The sequence below is a fragment of the Cyprinus carpio genome, chromosome A11, assembly GCF_018340385.1.
Source record: "Cyprinus carpio isolate SPL01 chromosome A11, ASM1834038v1, whole genome shotgun sequence".
NCBI lineage: Eukaryota > Metazoa > Chordata > Actinopteri > Cypriniformes > Cyprinidae > Cyprinus > Cyprinus carpio.
In genome coordinates this window covers 21,077,684-21,092,649 of record NC_056582.1, presented here as the reverse complement: position 1 = coordinate 21,092,649, position 14,966 = coordinate 21,077,684, and the positions used below count along the sequence as shown (strand labels likewise).

Below are 14,966 nucleotides of genomic sequence, written 5' to 3'. Positions count from 1 at the left end.
ACTATACTTTCTCTCTCTCTCTCTCTCTCTCTCTCTCTCTCTATCGCTCTCTCTCTCTATATATATATAAAATAAATAAAAATATTTTCTTAAAATATAAAAAAGACAAAACACAACAAAAACACTAAAACTTTAACTAAAATTAAAATGACAAACTATAATAAAATAAAATATAAAAACATAATTTAATAATATCTAGCTAATATTTCTATATTCATTGTCTGTTGATAAAATCATATAAAGAAACAGGCATATTAAACTGAATATGTTATTAATATTAATATAAGTAAATGTGAATAATTGTACAATTTTCCCACATAAACACATTATCATCAATATAAAAATATATGTTAAATATAAACACCATAACATTATAATTATTCTCATTAATTGTAATTTGACATTATTTTCATGACTTTTCAGATCAAGATGAATCATCTCGATGTCTGCAGTACGTTTCTAGAACGCGTCACGAGGACTTGTATTTTGGAGTGGGCGGCGTTGTTGTTGATGTTACTTGCGAGCATTAGAGCACGGGGAGTTGTATTTTGGGGTTGGTTCGGTGTGCGCGGCCATGTTCTTGCGAGTGAGCGCGCCATTAGACCACGGATGGCGGCTTGTAGGTTGGTTAGTTGATCTGGCGGGTTTAAATGTCTCTCGACTGACGTTTTTTAGCGTAAGGTTCGGTGGCGTGGTTTTGTATGTCTCTAGTGTGAATTTAGTTGAGGATCGTGTCGCCGAGCAGCACCGCGGAGCAGATGCGAACCCTGTTCGGCTTCATCGGAACCATCGACGAGCTCAGACTCTTTCCTCCAGAGTGAGTATAAAGTGTTCAAAACACGACCCTCAGGAAACTAAAACAGCCAGATACGTTCATTTGATGAGTAGAGAGCTATAGTATATACACGCGCACGCTGTAATTCTTCTGTAACGTAAAACAATACCGAATATCTTGTCTGTTCCTCGCGATGAATACACGGTTTTGGCGGGGCTCCACGCCACCCTCGCGCTCGATCAACTAACGATACACAAACCATCACCAGTTCAACATTATATTTATTCGTAATATAGTTTATCACCAGGCCTCCTGGGGATGAATTCTGACGAATAAAACACTAATAACCGATGTTTGATAGCAGTTTCGCTTTGTTGTATAAAGCGCCGTGCGTCGTTAAACAGACGTGCGCGATGACGTCACACGCTCATAACCGCGCAGGGTTTCTGTCGGTCTTCGGAAGCTTTGATCCCCCGTCAACAAGTTCAGAGCAGAGAGTCATTAAAGCGTTGCATGTTTTTCAGTACAGATATCTAAACATCCTTGAATCAGGATACTTTGACTGGAAATGTAAAATTAAGATAAAGAGAAACTGAGTTTATGATTAAAACAAGAATCTGTCGATGAGGGATGAAAACTTTTGTTTCTCTTGACAGATATTTCTCCAGTATTTGAATCTGTAGACATTTTTTTTTTTTTGCAGTGTTTCAAAAGTACAATAACAGTTACTTGCGTATTATAGTGTTTGGAATAGAGATGTTCACGTTTTAAAGCGTTTTTTAGCTAGTTAGTTATCTTGGGAAGAATTTAGGGCGGGTATTTTGGCGGGTTTTTTTTTTGGTTTTGAATATTTTTCCTTCAAGGTATGTTTTGTAAAATTAAAGTAATTGGGATTTTTGAAATTGCTTTTATGTTGTTTAGATATCATATTGCTGTATTGCATTGTATTCAATTTATTCCATAAAAATTCTTTCTTTTATTTTGAAAAGTATCACGTACAGGCGACAGCATTGTCGAAACGAACCCAGCTCACACACATTCGCCAGAACGACTGAAAACGCAGTGTTATGCACACAAAGCCAGTAGGTGGCGACGTCACTTTTTAAAGAAACGCCTATATGCATGCGTTTTCGCAAAACACGCCGGGAGTCTGTTGTCTCTGCTCCATCATCAGGCAGAGTGTAGGCTTCTCCACTAGCTAACTTCTGTTCTGTGCTTTTGTTTTTTTTTTCCAATCATAAAAAAGTGTGTGGTGTTGTTATATGTGGTGTGGGTGTGGCGGATCCTAACGAGGCGCGTGACTGTTTGACTGCAGGAGGTGTTGTTGAGCGTTGTGTGTACATCTCGCAAAAGCATCTATATTTTCTTTCAGTGATTCTCCCTTGCCTGTGACTTCACGTGTATGTTTTGTAAAGTTCCACGAGCCGGAGTCAGTCGGAGTGTCCCAGCATCTGACCAACACGGTGTTCGTGGACCGAGCCCTGATCGTCGTCCCCTTCGCCGAAGGTTTGTGCAGCTCTTTTGCAATCTTCACGTACGTGTGATCGATCCCTTCGCAGTAGCGCAGTGAACCCCCAGGTGGATATTTCAGAGATAGCAGTGGGGAGTGAAGCCCGAGTGGCAGGAGCTGATGTATAACTCATTGCCGTTCCATTTTTTTTGTTAAACTTTTCTCTTTGTCATTTGTGTGTGTGATTTTTATAGTGAACAAGGCAATTGCAGAGCCGGCAGATGTCTGAGAGTGACCCTGTAGACAAATAAACACGGCCGGCCCACGTGTTTCCCTGCTGTAAACTATTATCCTCTCTCTTGTGTCTCCAACTCAATTCAGAGTTCACAGACAAAGATCGATCGCTCTGTTCGAGCACTGCACTAATGTTTAGGCTCAAATCATGTTTCTGCATTGCATGCTAATAAAGTACGGTAAGATGAGCTGTAGCGCATTATGCATGAGTGTTTAGCACAGCGCGTAATGATAGGGCTTTCCTGTTCTCCAAACCTCGCTTTAATATTATCAGCCTCTGAGTAAGAATCAGGTCTAGAATGTGCTTTGTTCCTCTCCACATGACTGAAAAAGGCCTGAGAAGCTTTTTAACGGTCGTTTCTGTTTTTTGTTGTTGTGTTTTCCAGTTCTTTTCCCTGGTTCTGCAAGTCCTGTAAACCAGGCCCAGCAGACAATGCCACCCAACAGTTTTGTCTTCTGCAGCTTGTCTCTCTCATATTCTCTCTCTCTCTCTCTCTCGTATGTGTGTGTGTGTAAGTGATGATTGTGTTGTTAGGAATGAAATATTAATTTTAGAGGCGCTCGCCCAATGGGCTCCATGCAAACATTCAGTCATTTAACTCTAGTTGTGTTCCTCTTCAGCATTTGACACACAGTCTAGAGTTTAGCTGCTGGACGTTTATGTCACAGGATTCTGTTTTAGACCAGGTAACGGCAGCTTTAGCTCTCAAAGCCCCGTAAAGCAATGTTATTTGCATTAGTAATGGTAAGTCATGCCATCAGTGGATTGATGAACTGTCATGTGATGCTGACACCCGAATCATAAACTCTGTTTTGTCTATCTTGATGTCTCTGTGTGCTTTATAGCGAAGCAGCAGCCGACCTGAATCGCTTGTTCATTATACAACTTATGAAACTTGAGAGCACATCCCAGTGGGAGATCCGGCTGTGCTTGCTTACATTTGGTTCATGACTTAAAAAATCAAGTTCAGGTGATAACATCTTGGCAGTGTGTCTAGTGTCATTTCCTTTTCTTGTAGTATTTTGCACTTGATGCTTTTGTTAAGGGACCTCATGTGTTAGCTTCCTCTGACAAAGCGAGTACTGATGTCAGTGCAAATGTAAAAGAAAGTCTGTGTGTGTGTGGCGCGGGAAGCGTGGTGTGCTCTGATTGTGCCGTTTCCGTCCTGCAGGAGTGATTCCTGACGAATCCAAGGCTCTGTCGCTGCTGGCTCCAGCCAATGCCGTCGCAGGATTGCTGCCAGGAGGCGGGCTCCTCCCGACGCCCAACCCCGTCCCATCGGTGAGTGTCGTCACGTGACTCCAGACGGCCGGCCGCTCTGCACTGTAATGATGCTGATGTTTTGTCTGTCCTCAGATCGGTGGCGTTTCTCTTGGAGGTCTTGGAGGGCCGAACTTGGACCCCATGGCAGCTCTGGCCCTGGCGGCACCCAATATAAACACTCAGGTTTGACGCCTTTCGGCTCCTTCATTGATGACCCTGCTCCAAACCTCCAGCAGAAGGACTTTTTACTGATGGTTGATGTGTTTTTCTTCTTAGGCTTTGTCAGCTGAGCAGCTTATGAAGCTTATGGCATCCATAGACCCCAAGTAAGTCAATCAGTATCAAGCGTTTTTTAATGATGGGGGGTAGGAAATAGGTTTTAATTTTGAATTTTTACAGGTTTTTTTTTTTTTCAAATTCTATTTTTCCCCCCTTCCCTTTTCGAAATATTGGTAAATAAAATAGTCAAAAACTGCCCTGCTCAATCACAGATTTCATATTTCAACGCCAGTCTTTTGCAGTTTAATATTCATAGAGAGTAGTCCTTGATTTTGCTACTTTTCTTAAGCTTTATTCGTCTAAAGCTTGCCCGTTTCTGAGACACTCACAGTTATACTGTAAATTCCATTCTAGTGACTGAATGTCGTTCTTCAGCGTGTGCTCATCAGTCATTTGCTATGATTCCAGGCTGAATCACCTTGCCGCGGGGCTGAATCTGAGCCCTGGACTGAAGGCAGACTCCTCGAATAAAGAGATCGAAGAAGCCATGAAGAGAGTGAGAGAAGCCCAGTCTCTGATCTCCGCTGCCATCGAGCCTGGAAGTGAGTGACTGAGGTGCTAGATCAAAGGTATCTGAAAGGATATTGTGCTAAAGATATTGCTTCTTCAGGTAAGAAGGATGATAAACGCAAGCGCTCCAGGTCCAGATCCCGGCGCAGGAGGTCCAGGTCCCGCTCCAGACACAGGTTTGTGGAGACGTCTCTATCGTTGAGCTGAGATGCATGTGCGGTCACGGTCTGATGTGAGTTTGCTGTGAGCGCAGGAGGTCTAAGAGTCACTCCAGACGGAGATCTCGCTCCAGGAGCAGGAGGAGGTCCAAGAGCCCCAGGAGGAGGAAGTCTCATTCCAGGGACCGCGGCAGACGCTCCAGGTCCAGGTGACAAAACTCTGCTCTGAACGCCTCTGATTGGCCGCTGCATTCATAAAGTTAACGGAATCCTGTGATTTGTTACTGTAGAAATACGATGGAACAAATAAGCCCTAATATTAGTTAGATATGAAAATACTAGCCTGAAGATGATGATAATCGTCAAAGGTATCAGCCTTCGGTGAAATCTGTCTGACTGTCGTGGAATGTGCTCAGTAGTGGAGGGGGGTGGGTTGTTTGGTTGTTTGTTTTTTTTTTTTGATGCAGAGATCGGAGGAAGGATGACAAGAACAGAAAACGTTCCAAAACTCCACCCAAGAGCTACAGCAGCGCCAGACGCTCGCGCAGCACCAGCCGGTGAGTGTCCAAAAACACCTCCCAGATTCTGATTCTGCTTTAATGGTTAACTAACACTGTAGTAATCAGAAAGCATGTCTAATCCATTCAAATCACGAAAGTTGGTCACACAAGATCAACCCAAGAAGAAGAATTGCCTTGGTGATTTTTTTTTATGATTTTTTTAAAAGGAAATTAATTTATTGGACATTTTTTTAAATTTATTTTGGAAGATATTAGAATTTTTCCAATTTCAAAGATTGTGTAAAATTTCTAGATATATTGTTAAATCACTGCATACAATTAATTGAGTTACTGTTAACACTGTTTTAAATTGTTCCTTTTGAGTTTTCCATGAATATAATATAAAATAATTAATAAATAAACAACATTTTACAAAGTTTAACAAAAATAAATTTTAGGGTTTTATGAAATACTTTTAATATTTTCCCAAATTCTGTGAATTCAGTTTAAATTTGTAATTTTCATAAATTCATAAGTCATGAATTTAATTTTTTCCCCTTTTGGTTTGCATTTTAAAGATTTAATTGAATTATTTAATAACAAATTAATTTATACACTATTAGAGCACTATAAAATTTTATATTTCAGAACTTCTGTTTTAATTTCTATATTTATGATTTAATACAATTCAGTGTTAACGCATTTAAATAAATTTTAACGATTCTAATTTTTTTTTTTTTTAAAAAAGTAAATTTTATTATTTTGGCTGCAGGTGTTTACTGTTAAAATTAAAACATGAGCGAAATTTTTTTTTTCCTCAATTTTATTATTATCATTACTCTGAGAAGTACGTTCTACTGCATACAACTTGAACTGGCCAAATATTACTAATAAGACCAGCTTTGAGTTTCAGACTTAATATTTCAGCAGTATATTTACTGTACAGCCCTACTTTTGATTTATTAATCTAAAATTGCACTTTCACGACTGAACTCTAGACTCTTGTTCTAAGTTTGTCATTCCAACCTTGGGTTTTCACGAGTGCATCTTTAAAATCGCAGCGATTAAATGTGGAAGTAAATGACCGTGGTTTAGATCAGATGAAAGCGAATGTGTCTTCCTCCAGCAAACGACACCGGAGAAGTCGCAGCGCGTCCCGATCACCGAAGAAGTCCCGATCTCCCAAGAGGAAACTGTCCCGCTCCCCGTCTCCTCGCAGGTAACACACACACACACCTACACGATCACACCTTCTTCCTCAGACCTGCTTCAACCTGAAAACCCTCTCTCTCTCAGACACAAGAAAGAGAAAAAGAAGGACAAAGACCGCGAGAGAGACCGTGACCGAGACCGGAAGGACGACTGGGAGAGAAATCGGGACAAAAGAGAACGTTCCGACAGCAAGAAGAGCAAAGACAAAGACAAAGACAAGGACAGAGACAGAGACAGGAAGTCCGACAGCGAGAAGGGAGATGTGAAGGTGCCACTGTCTAACCAGTCAACAACTACGCTTTACATTCCAGTCCGGCTTCTGAGTTCTGCTTCTGTTCCGCAGGTGACCAGAGACTACGACGAGGAGGAGCAGGGCTACGACAGCGAGCACGAGAGGAACTCGGACACCGCCTCGTCGCCGCAGGCTAAAGAGCTTCGAGCGGACAGCGCAGACGACGCGGGCCGCGGAGAGTCCGACGGACACAGTGAAGACCAGCGAGATGAAGACATGGACATGAGCGACTGAAGCAGCCCACGGAGCAGATGTTAAATAGAGTTCAGACAGAGGAGCGCTCTCCTAGATCAGTCTGAACTCCTTCATTCCTTTGCGTTTTAAACCACATCCTCAGAATCTGCTGTATTTACTGGTACACACTCGTCTTGAGATGTCCTCCGGGTTTAGAGCCGTTTCTTCTCTCGTGGCTGATGTGGAACGATGTAATACTGTATATTTAGTGTAGGCTATGTCTGTTTGCAGTTTCTATTTAAAGCAATTACCCTCGAATTAAAAGTGCTTGGATAACATTGTCAAGCCGTGGTTTTTTTTTCTTTCTTTCTTTTAATGAAATTGCATTTGTTTTTTATAGTTAGCCTGAGTTAGTTTGTCATTTTAAACTCGTTTGTGGAACTTCACGTAAACTGGATTACTGTTTCTCGCGGGTGATTCGCAGTGTTTTTCTGTAGTGGACACACCGTCGTCATAAGACTGTAGTTTGCCAAGAAAATTACTTCTATGTACTGTTTGCGATGTTACGAATTTAAAATAAAACTTCATATAAAATTCTAGTCTGTTTGTTCCTTCAAAACCACGGAGGGTTGTGAAGCACTAAATCACATTCGTCCAAATGTCTGTTTTCAGTTTGTAGATCAAAAAATATATTTGGATCTTTTAATGACATTTTTGCGGTGACTGAATGCAAATATTTGCTTAATAATTCTTAAGCGTTTTTTTTTTTTTTTTTTTTTGTGCACGAAATTGAGGCAAAGCTGTTTACACATTATATTAAAGAAATATTAACTCAAAATTAAAGGTTTGTTCACACCATCAACGTTAACTATGTTAGCGTCCACACCAACGCATGATAACGTTAATTATGTCGTTTGTCGCGATAAATGCTCGAGGATGGATTCTGATTGGCTGTTTTATCGTTCATTGGCTGGAAGAAAACGCTTTGAAAGTGATTTTAATTATATCATTCTTCTGTGGTAAAGAATCACAGAAATGTATAATTATATTAATTTTATAGTTAAACCATGGTAACCACAAATTAACCATTGTTTTGCCATGGTATTTGTAGTAAAACTAACTTTTGTATAACGTTATACAAAAAAAAAAAAAAAAAAATGGTTTTTTTTTTTTTTTTTTTTTTACTATAGTAACAATTTTTTTTTTTTGTATAACGTTATACAAAAGTTAGTTTTACTACAGTAAAAGTTTTTATTTTACTTTTATTATAGTAAAAGTGTATACACGTTTACTATAATAAAAACACAATTTCTTTTTACTGTACTGTCTTAATGGTTTGATGTTTTCTACTGTTTAATAAAAACGAAATCAGAAAAAATTATTCGCGATCCGATTGGAGGCTTCGAAACAGTGAATCAACGCAGTAATTTAACCGATATCACGTGTTTTTAAAAATTATTACAAGCGGAATGTGGAAAGTCGAAAATGAGTGTTTCTTTTGATCTGGTGTTTGCTGGTGAATCGTTTGGTGTGTATGATCGTTGTAATGAGTTTTGATCGAAGTGATAGGTTTGAGTGTAAATGATTGTGTATATCTTGACGGTTCGTCTGTTCCTCCGGTTTTCTCGTCTTCAGTCATGTTTACACGACACTGTCAGCATTATTTCTAGCTAACTCGCTAGTTTTATGACATTAACTGAAATAAATGAAAAAATGTATGATGTTTACAAATAAAATATCCATATTTCCATTCCAAAGATAACATCCAACACAAATCTAGAACATATTCAGGTGAGGAAACCAGTTTACTGTGAACTAGTGAATCATGTTAACATTGTGCTTTATGATCGAGTTTGTAGCTTAATTAACTGTTTTTGAAATAGTTTGACGCTGCAGTTCAGTTGCTGACAGTTCAACAGAAATCAGCTGAAAGCATGCAGTGAATGTTCAGTTTATCAGTATAAATATTGGAGAAATGATTGCTGTATCAGATTGTATGAGTCTATATAGAGTGATATTTAAAGTAAAAAAGAGCAGATGAACACAAAACAGCAGAACAACATGAAGTTAAAGAAGATAAACTTTCTCATTCAGCTGAACTGTGCGGCCTAAATTACAACAACACTGCTTACATACACATATATTCAAACGTTTGATGAAAATTATTGCTAGGGTCAATTTAGTAGTCACTGGATACAATACAAAAACAATCGACACGGCTTAAATATTAAAATAATATTAATACTCTCCTCTGAGGCGACAGTTGAGACGCGATCATCGCTCCTCGCTATGCACGACGTCACGTGAATATTTGAAAATATTTTCCCGCTTAACTCCGCGACTGACCAATCGGAATCAACTATTCCAGAAAGCCGCGAAATAAGAATAGTTGTGTGCCTGCCTCGAGCGCATTCTTATTTTAGTTCTTATTAGTTAGTGATAACTGCTGTTCTGATATTGTGTTGAATAGAACAGTCAGAACCAGTCGATTTTTCCAACTGGAAGTGAACCTTTAAACATCTTTATCACCCCTCATGAGTTTGCATCCTTAGAATAACATGCATATATCCTAATAAAGACCACTGGACTGAAACTGATATGTGGACATTTTATTAATTACAATTCGTCATGTAAAAGTGCAGCAGGTTCATACAAGGTTCCTGCTGTACATCCGGGAGCTCAATGCATCTGGGAGAAAATCTGAAGAGTATTGAAGGCAGAAAGCAACTCTAAAGACAGCATTATTAAACACAGAGAAGCTGGTAACAAAAATAAAAAAGGAATACAGCAAAACACAGGAGTTTCCACACTAACCAGTAGTGCGTCATGGAAGCGTTGCAGCTCGTTTCCATTCGAAGAAGGAAAAACTAAACATAAAAGAGGAAACTGTCCAACGGGATACTGCTGGTGCAAACGTGACGCGAGCTCCTTTTCCCTCGGCACACAGCAAACACACATATAAAACATCTCTGAAACATTTTACACTAATATCTCAATAAACATACTCGTCAGTTATACTACATTGGAAAACATATTTAAATTTGAATGTATTTACATCCATCTATCGAGGTGAAAATAAAGTGAATGTCCCGTCCGTCGAAAAATTTCTGCTACATTTACATCCGGTCCTGTACGATCCTCCGCTTCACAAACGCAAGGATGCGAGAAAGCAAACGATCCGAACAAACATACAGTGAAGGGCAGAGTGAACAAGCCCGTTTGTTTGTTTTAATTAATGAAGCAAAGAGAAATGGATGGGGGAGTAGGTGTTTTTTAAAAGAAGGTATTTTGTAGAAATGACATATACATTGCTTTCTGTGACGGGTTTCGAATCATATACAGATGCCAAGTATACAGGTTTCCTTTAAGTGAAGTATACAAGTTTGTAACAAAGATATATATATGAAAACGTGGCTTGTGTAATAATTTATAATGCCGTATTTCCTGCCAGTTACACAGAGGGGATGTGAAGCGACGCTCCGTGTTTCTGGTGAGGAGCTCGGTCCAGAGCTTCCTCGTGTAGTGATTCACACTCACTTCAGCACGATCCCTTTGTGTCCACATGACGTCAGGTGTGTCCTCTGCACCTGCAGTGGTCTGGAGGGAGATGGGATGGGATGAAGGGGTGACGGGGAACGCCGAGAGGCTCAGAGGTCTGGGAAGCGGCTGGGATCCTCCTTGTAGTCGTTGGGAATCGTAAAAATGGAGTTGTCGAACTCGTCGTAGCGGAACTCCTGAAAGGTCACGGTGGCAGTGATGGTGGGGAAAACAGGGATATCTGGAAGAGAAGCACTTCATCATCATCATCAGAACACAGGGTTTAACTACATTGAAAATTTTTTGGCGGCCGCCAAAGCGATTTTTTGTCCCGCCAAAGCCTTATTTGATGTGTAATTGTGTTTTGTGAGTGAAGCAGGCTACAGACGGAGTGAGAGAACGAGCACAGCGCCCCTCCCCCGCGCGCGCACTCTCCGTCTTCAGTTCTGTCTTTGCTCTCTCCCTTGCATCAAAATCAACTGATCCTAAAGGACGGAAGACCGAATCCATGTTTCACGTGGTGCATTCGGAGAATATTTTTGCAAAAAAAAGTTGCCTTATCTTCTCTTACAACGTGTGACAAGCATTCCGCACATGCAGCTGACATAACTTTAAATAAACGATAGAAAAAAAATCTATCCAGTTATGAAGTGTGTGTGTGTGTGTGTGTGTGTGTGTGTGTGTGTGTGTGTGTGTGTGTTGTTGATTGTGTGTGTGTGTGTGTGTGTGTTGTTGGATTCCCCACACAACACGTCCGCTAAAGTCCGATTCGCGACCTAATGACTCCTTGAGCGATTCATTATAATGAATGGTTAAAGCAGTAGTTCTGCCTGTCAGTGTCTGAATCGGTGTATAACAAATCATTACTTCTTAGAAGAACACACATCTGAAATGAGAAAGTAAGTGTGCTTACCCCATTTAGCAAGAGTGTTTAGTAAAATTTAGCCTTAATAATCCACAGTATGTATAGCCCTCTATCAATGTGTAGTAAATTACCTATAAAATCATTTAGTTTAAAGTTAGACTGGAGTGAGATGCAACTAGATCAAAGCAGAAAGCAAGCTGTTGCTAGCTGGCTGCTAATTTTATTAAATTTTATATGGTAAAAATTACACTATTACACCTTTTAACGCTATGTTTTTAATGCTACTTTTTAATTGATATGATGATTATACTAAAATAATTATCAGGTCTATCGAAAAGATTTTATCTTTCAAAACCATGAAAGCCAGTCGTGGAAAAATCACAGCTTGTTTTGCAAAGAGGGCAAGAAAGGATGACAGTGAGAGTGACAGGTAATATCTGTGTCTGATAATTGCATAATTTGTAAATAGATAAATTGTGATACCTTTGACATTTCAAATATACTTTGGTATCGATGATGTTTACATGTAAAATAAGTTGTAATCACTTTCTTTTACTATTTAGCCTGACAGTGATCGTTTTTTCATGAATAAATAGGATAAGAAAAAAAAAAATCACAAACTGTTTCTTTGTATTTATTTTAAATTTAACATTTATTGTCAGTATTGGGCTTGCGGATCATGTGGGTACTAGGGTACTCTTTGCTGTGTGTGGATGACCGTGTTGGTCAGCCACCACCGAAGACCAATTTTGACCCAGGAAAAACCCTGGAACATACAGCACAGAGATTCTAATGCACCCAGCCTCCAAATGAATAAATAATCATCCTTTTTGCCAAATGTGTCGTCACTGCATTAAATCATCTTCACATTATTTTACACGATACTGAAGAACGAAACAAGCACTTCAGGCAACATCAACTACAATAAAACTAATCAAACTGACCTTCTAGTTATTTGTGCTTCACAATGATCAAGCGGAGAGATTTACATTAAGAGTTGTTTTGTTAATATTAGTTAATTACATTACTTTATAGTGTATGGTTTACATAGTTTTTTGTTTTTTTTGTTGATATTGGTTAGTTATTTTAATTTATAGTGTATGGTTTACAGGTTATTAGTTTATGTATTTTTAAAGTTGAATAGTTTACAGTTTATTTCTTACCACTAAGTTTACAGTTTATTTGTTTACGGTGCATTTTTACAGTTTATTAATTTACAGTTTACAGTGCCTGTTTACACTGTATTAGTTTACAGTTTATTAGTTTACAGTTTATTTGTTTACGGTGCATTTTTACAGTTTATTCGTTTACAGTTTATTTGTTTATGGTGTATTTTTACAGTTTATTATTTTACAGTTTATTAATTACTACACTGTTTTTTTTTATGTTTTATTTTTTTGTTTTTTATTTTTTTGTGGTTTTTTTTTCCAGTTTATTAGTTTCCAGTTTACACTGTATACGTTTACAGTTTATTTGTTACGGTGTTACTTTTACAGAATATACGTGTGTACTTTACAGTTAATTTGTTTACGGTGTACTTTTACAGAATATATTTTTTCCTGTTGATTTGTTTATAGTGTATTCGTTTACAGTTTGTTTGTTTACGGTGTATCTGTTTACGGTGTTTAAGTTTACAGTTAATTTGTTTACAGTGTATTTTTACAGTGTATTTTTTTCTGTTGATTTTTTAACAGTGTATTCGTTTACAGTTTATTAGTTTAGAGTCTATTTGTTTATGGTGTATTTTTTAACAGTATATTAGTTTACAGTTTATTTTTACCATTTAATAGCTTACAGTTTATTAGTTTACAATGTCTTTTTGTACAGCGTAATAGTTTACAGTGAAGTTATTGTATCACTATATGCTAATAACAGTCCATGCGCTGTGAATTAACATGAACAGTTAATTTTATTAACGTTAACAAAGAATAAAAAATGCTGTAAAATATAATTCTAATTGTTATTTTATGTTCACGAATGTATTAACTAAATGTGTTGTTTAAGTGCTGAGATTTCTTACAATTATTTTTTTAAATAAAGTTTCCAACTTGTACGTACGACTGCAGAAAAGACACAAACTGCTTTAACTAGTCAGTAGTTACGATATTTCGATAAATTTTAAAGGCATTATTGGCATCATTAAAATTATAATTTTTTTTTTTTGTTTTTTGTGGCATTTTTGGAATTTTTTGATTTTTTGTTTTTTTTTTATGTTTGGATGGAGGGCTCACAAGTTTCATTAAAAAATCTGATTTTTTTTTTTCAAAGATGAACCAAAGTCTTATAGGTCTGAAGTGACATGACAGAGAGAAGGTGCTGAAAGTGTGTCTGTTTACCTAATTTGACAGGAAATCCAGGCGGAAGCTTCATCTGAACAAATTCTCTGAGTTTATTAAAGTGTTTGAAGGGTGCGATGACCTCCAAAACATTTAAGAGCCTGTAAAACAAGTCAGACGAGATGTGATCAGTATTAAACACCACATGGACCTGGCCTGGAGTCTGCTGAACGCGGGACACTTACGACTCGATGCCCAGAGGGAAGTCCTGACTCATGGCTACCGTCGCTTTGAAGTTCTTCTTGCTCTCTTTGCACACGAGCTCTCGGCCCAGATGAGGAGCCCTAGAAGAGAGCAGACACAGGACATGAGCCTCCAGCAGCTGCACTCACCGTGTGTTTGAGTATGAGGGAGGGCTGACGTACTTTCCCATCTCAGCGGTGATGTACTCCTCCCAGGAGATCGTGTTGGGAGACGGAGCGGTCAGCGACTGACGCCTCACCGGCTGTGAGAGCACAGAGACACAGAGGGTCAAACACAGACGATTCACAATCAACCGCAGCTTCTGAGAGTTAAACAGTCAGTACACTTCAGTTTATAAGAGATGCTTAACATCACAATAATCCACAGCACTCCAGTCCATCAGTGAACATCTGGAGAAGACAAAAAGATGAAACAAATTCCAGCATTAAGATGTTATTTAACTCAAATACATAGAGTCTATAATCCATAATAACACTTCCTCCAGTGAAAAAGTGCATCTCCTGTTGTCTCTCACATCAAAATCCAGACACATATTTTGTTTAGAGCTGTTTTAAACGCTGCTTGATCTGTGCAGATTTCTCTCCTGATTCACACCAGAACACTTTTTTCACTAGAGGAAGTGTTGTTATGGATTATAGACTCTATGTATTTGAGTTAAAAACATCTTAATGCTGGATGTGTTTCATCTTTTGTCTTCTCCAGATGTTCACTGATGGACTGGAGTGCTGTGGATTACTTGTGGATTATTGTGATGTTTTTATCAGCTGTTTGGACTCTCATTCTGACGGCACCCATTCACTGCAGAGCATCCATTGATGAGACACTGATGCAGTGCTACATTTCTACAAACCTGATGAAGAAACACACTCATCCTGATCTCAGATGAACTGAGAGTGATAACGAACTAAAACTTGAGTGTTCATTCTGGCAGATGACGTAGCGTAAGGTTTATTGGACTTCTTTTGGACTATTGACAAAAAACACCCATTCACTGCCATTCTAAAGCTTGGAAGAGCCAGGACGTTTTTTAATATAACTCAGATTGAATTCGTGTGAAAGAAAGAAAGAGTGAGTAAATCATGGGCTAATTTTCTATTTTTGGGTGAACTATGTCTT

The 14,966-nt window shown here is 38.6% G+C and overlaps 2 protein-coding genes across 2 annotated transcripts in view; one reads left to right on the top strand and one right to left on the bottom strand.

Annotated features, from left to right (window-relative positions):
- The first annotated feature begins 758 nt into the window (after positions 1–758).
- LOC109098473 (serine/arginine-rich splicing factor 11-like) lies at positions 759–7,502 on the top strand. The gene is made up of 12 exons (XM_042766976.1): positions 759–817; positions 2,103–2,281; positions 3,692–3,801; positions 3,877–3,966; positions 4,060–4,109; positions 4,471–4,604; positions 4,673–4,748; positions 4,826–4,939; positions 5,198–5,287; positions 6,357–6,449; positions 6,527–6,710; positions 6,786–7,502. The coding sequence occupies exons 1-12, from the start codon at positions 759–761 to the stop codon at positions 6,966–6,968; spliced, it is 1,362 nt and encodes a 453-aa protein (XP_042622910.1). The 3' UTR covers positions 6,969–7,502.
- A 2,000-nt stretch (positions 7,503–9,502) lies between these two features.
- LOC109098477 (ankyrin repeat domain-containing protein 13C) overlaps positions 9,503–14,966 on the bottom strand; it is a 43,869-nt gene continuing 38,405 nt past the window's right edge. Inside the window, exons 10-13 of the mRNA XM_042766975.1 lie at positions 14,012–14,091; positions 13,832–13,930; positions 13,647–13,747; positions 9,503–10,686 (exon numbers count right to left, since the gene is read on the bottom strand). Coding sequence (XP_042622909.1) covers positions 10,556–10,686; positions 13,647–13,747; positions 13,832–13,930; positions 14,012–14,091 — 411 coding nt within the window. The 3' untranslated portion in view covers positions 9,503–10,555. The remainder of the gene's footprint in view (positions 10,687–13,646; positions 13,748–13,831; positions 13,931–14,011; positions 14,092–14,966) is intronic.

Bases quoted from the DNA above. Each gene is read 5' to 3' on its own strand.
- LOC109098473 (XM_042766976.1), top strand. From the start codon at position 759: ATGCGAACCCTGTTCGGCTTCATCGGAACCATCGACGAGCTCAGACTC. The intron at 5,288-6,356 runs GTGAGTGTCCAA...GTCTTCCTCCAG, and splicing joins CGCTCGCGCAGCACCAGCCG to CAAACGACACCGGAGAAGTC. The intron at 6,450-6,526 runs GTAACACACACA...TCTCTCTCTCAG, and splicing joins CGCTCCCCGTCTCCTCGCAG to ACACAAGAAAGAGAAAAAGA.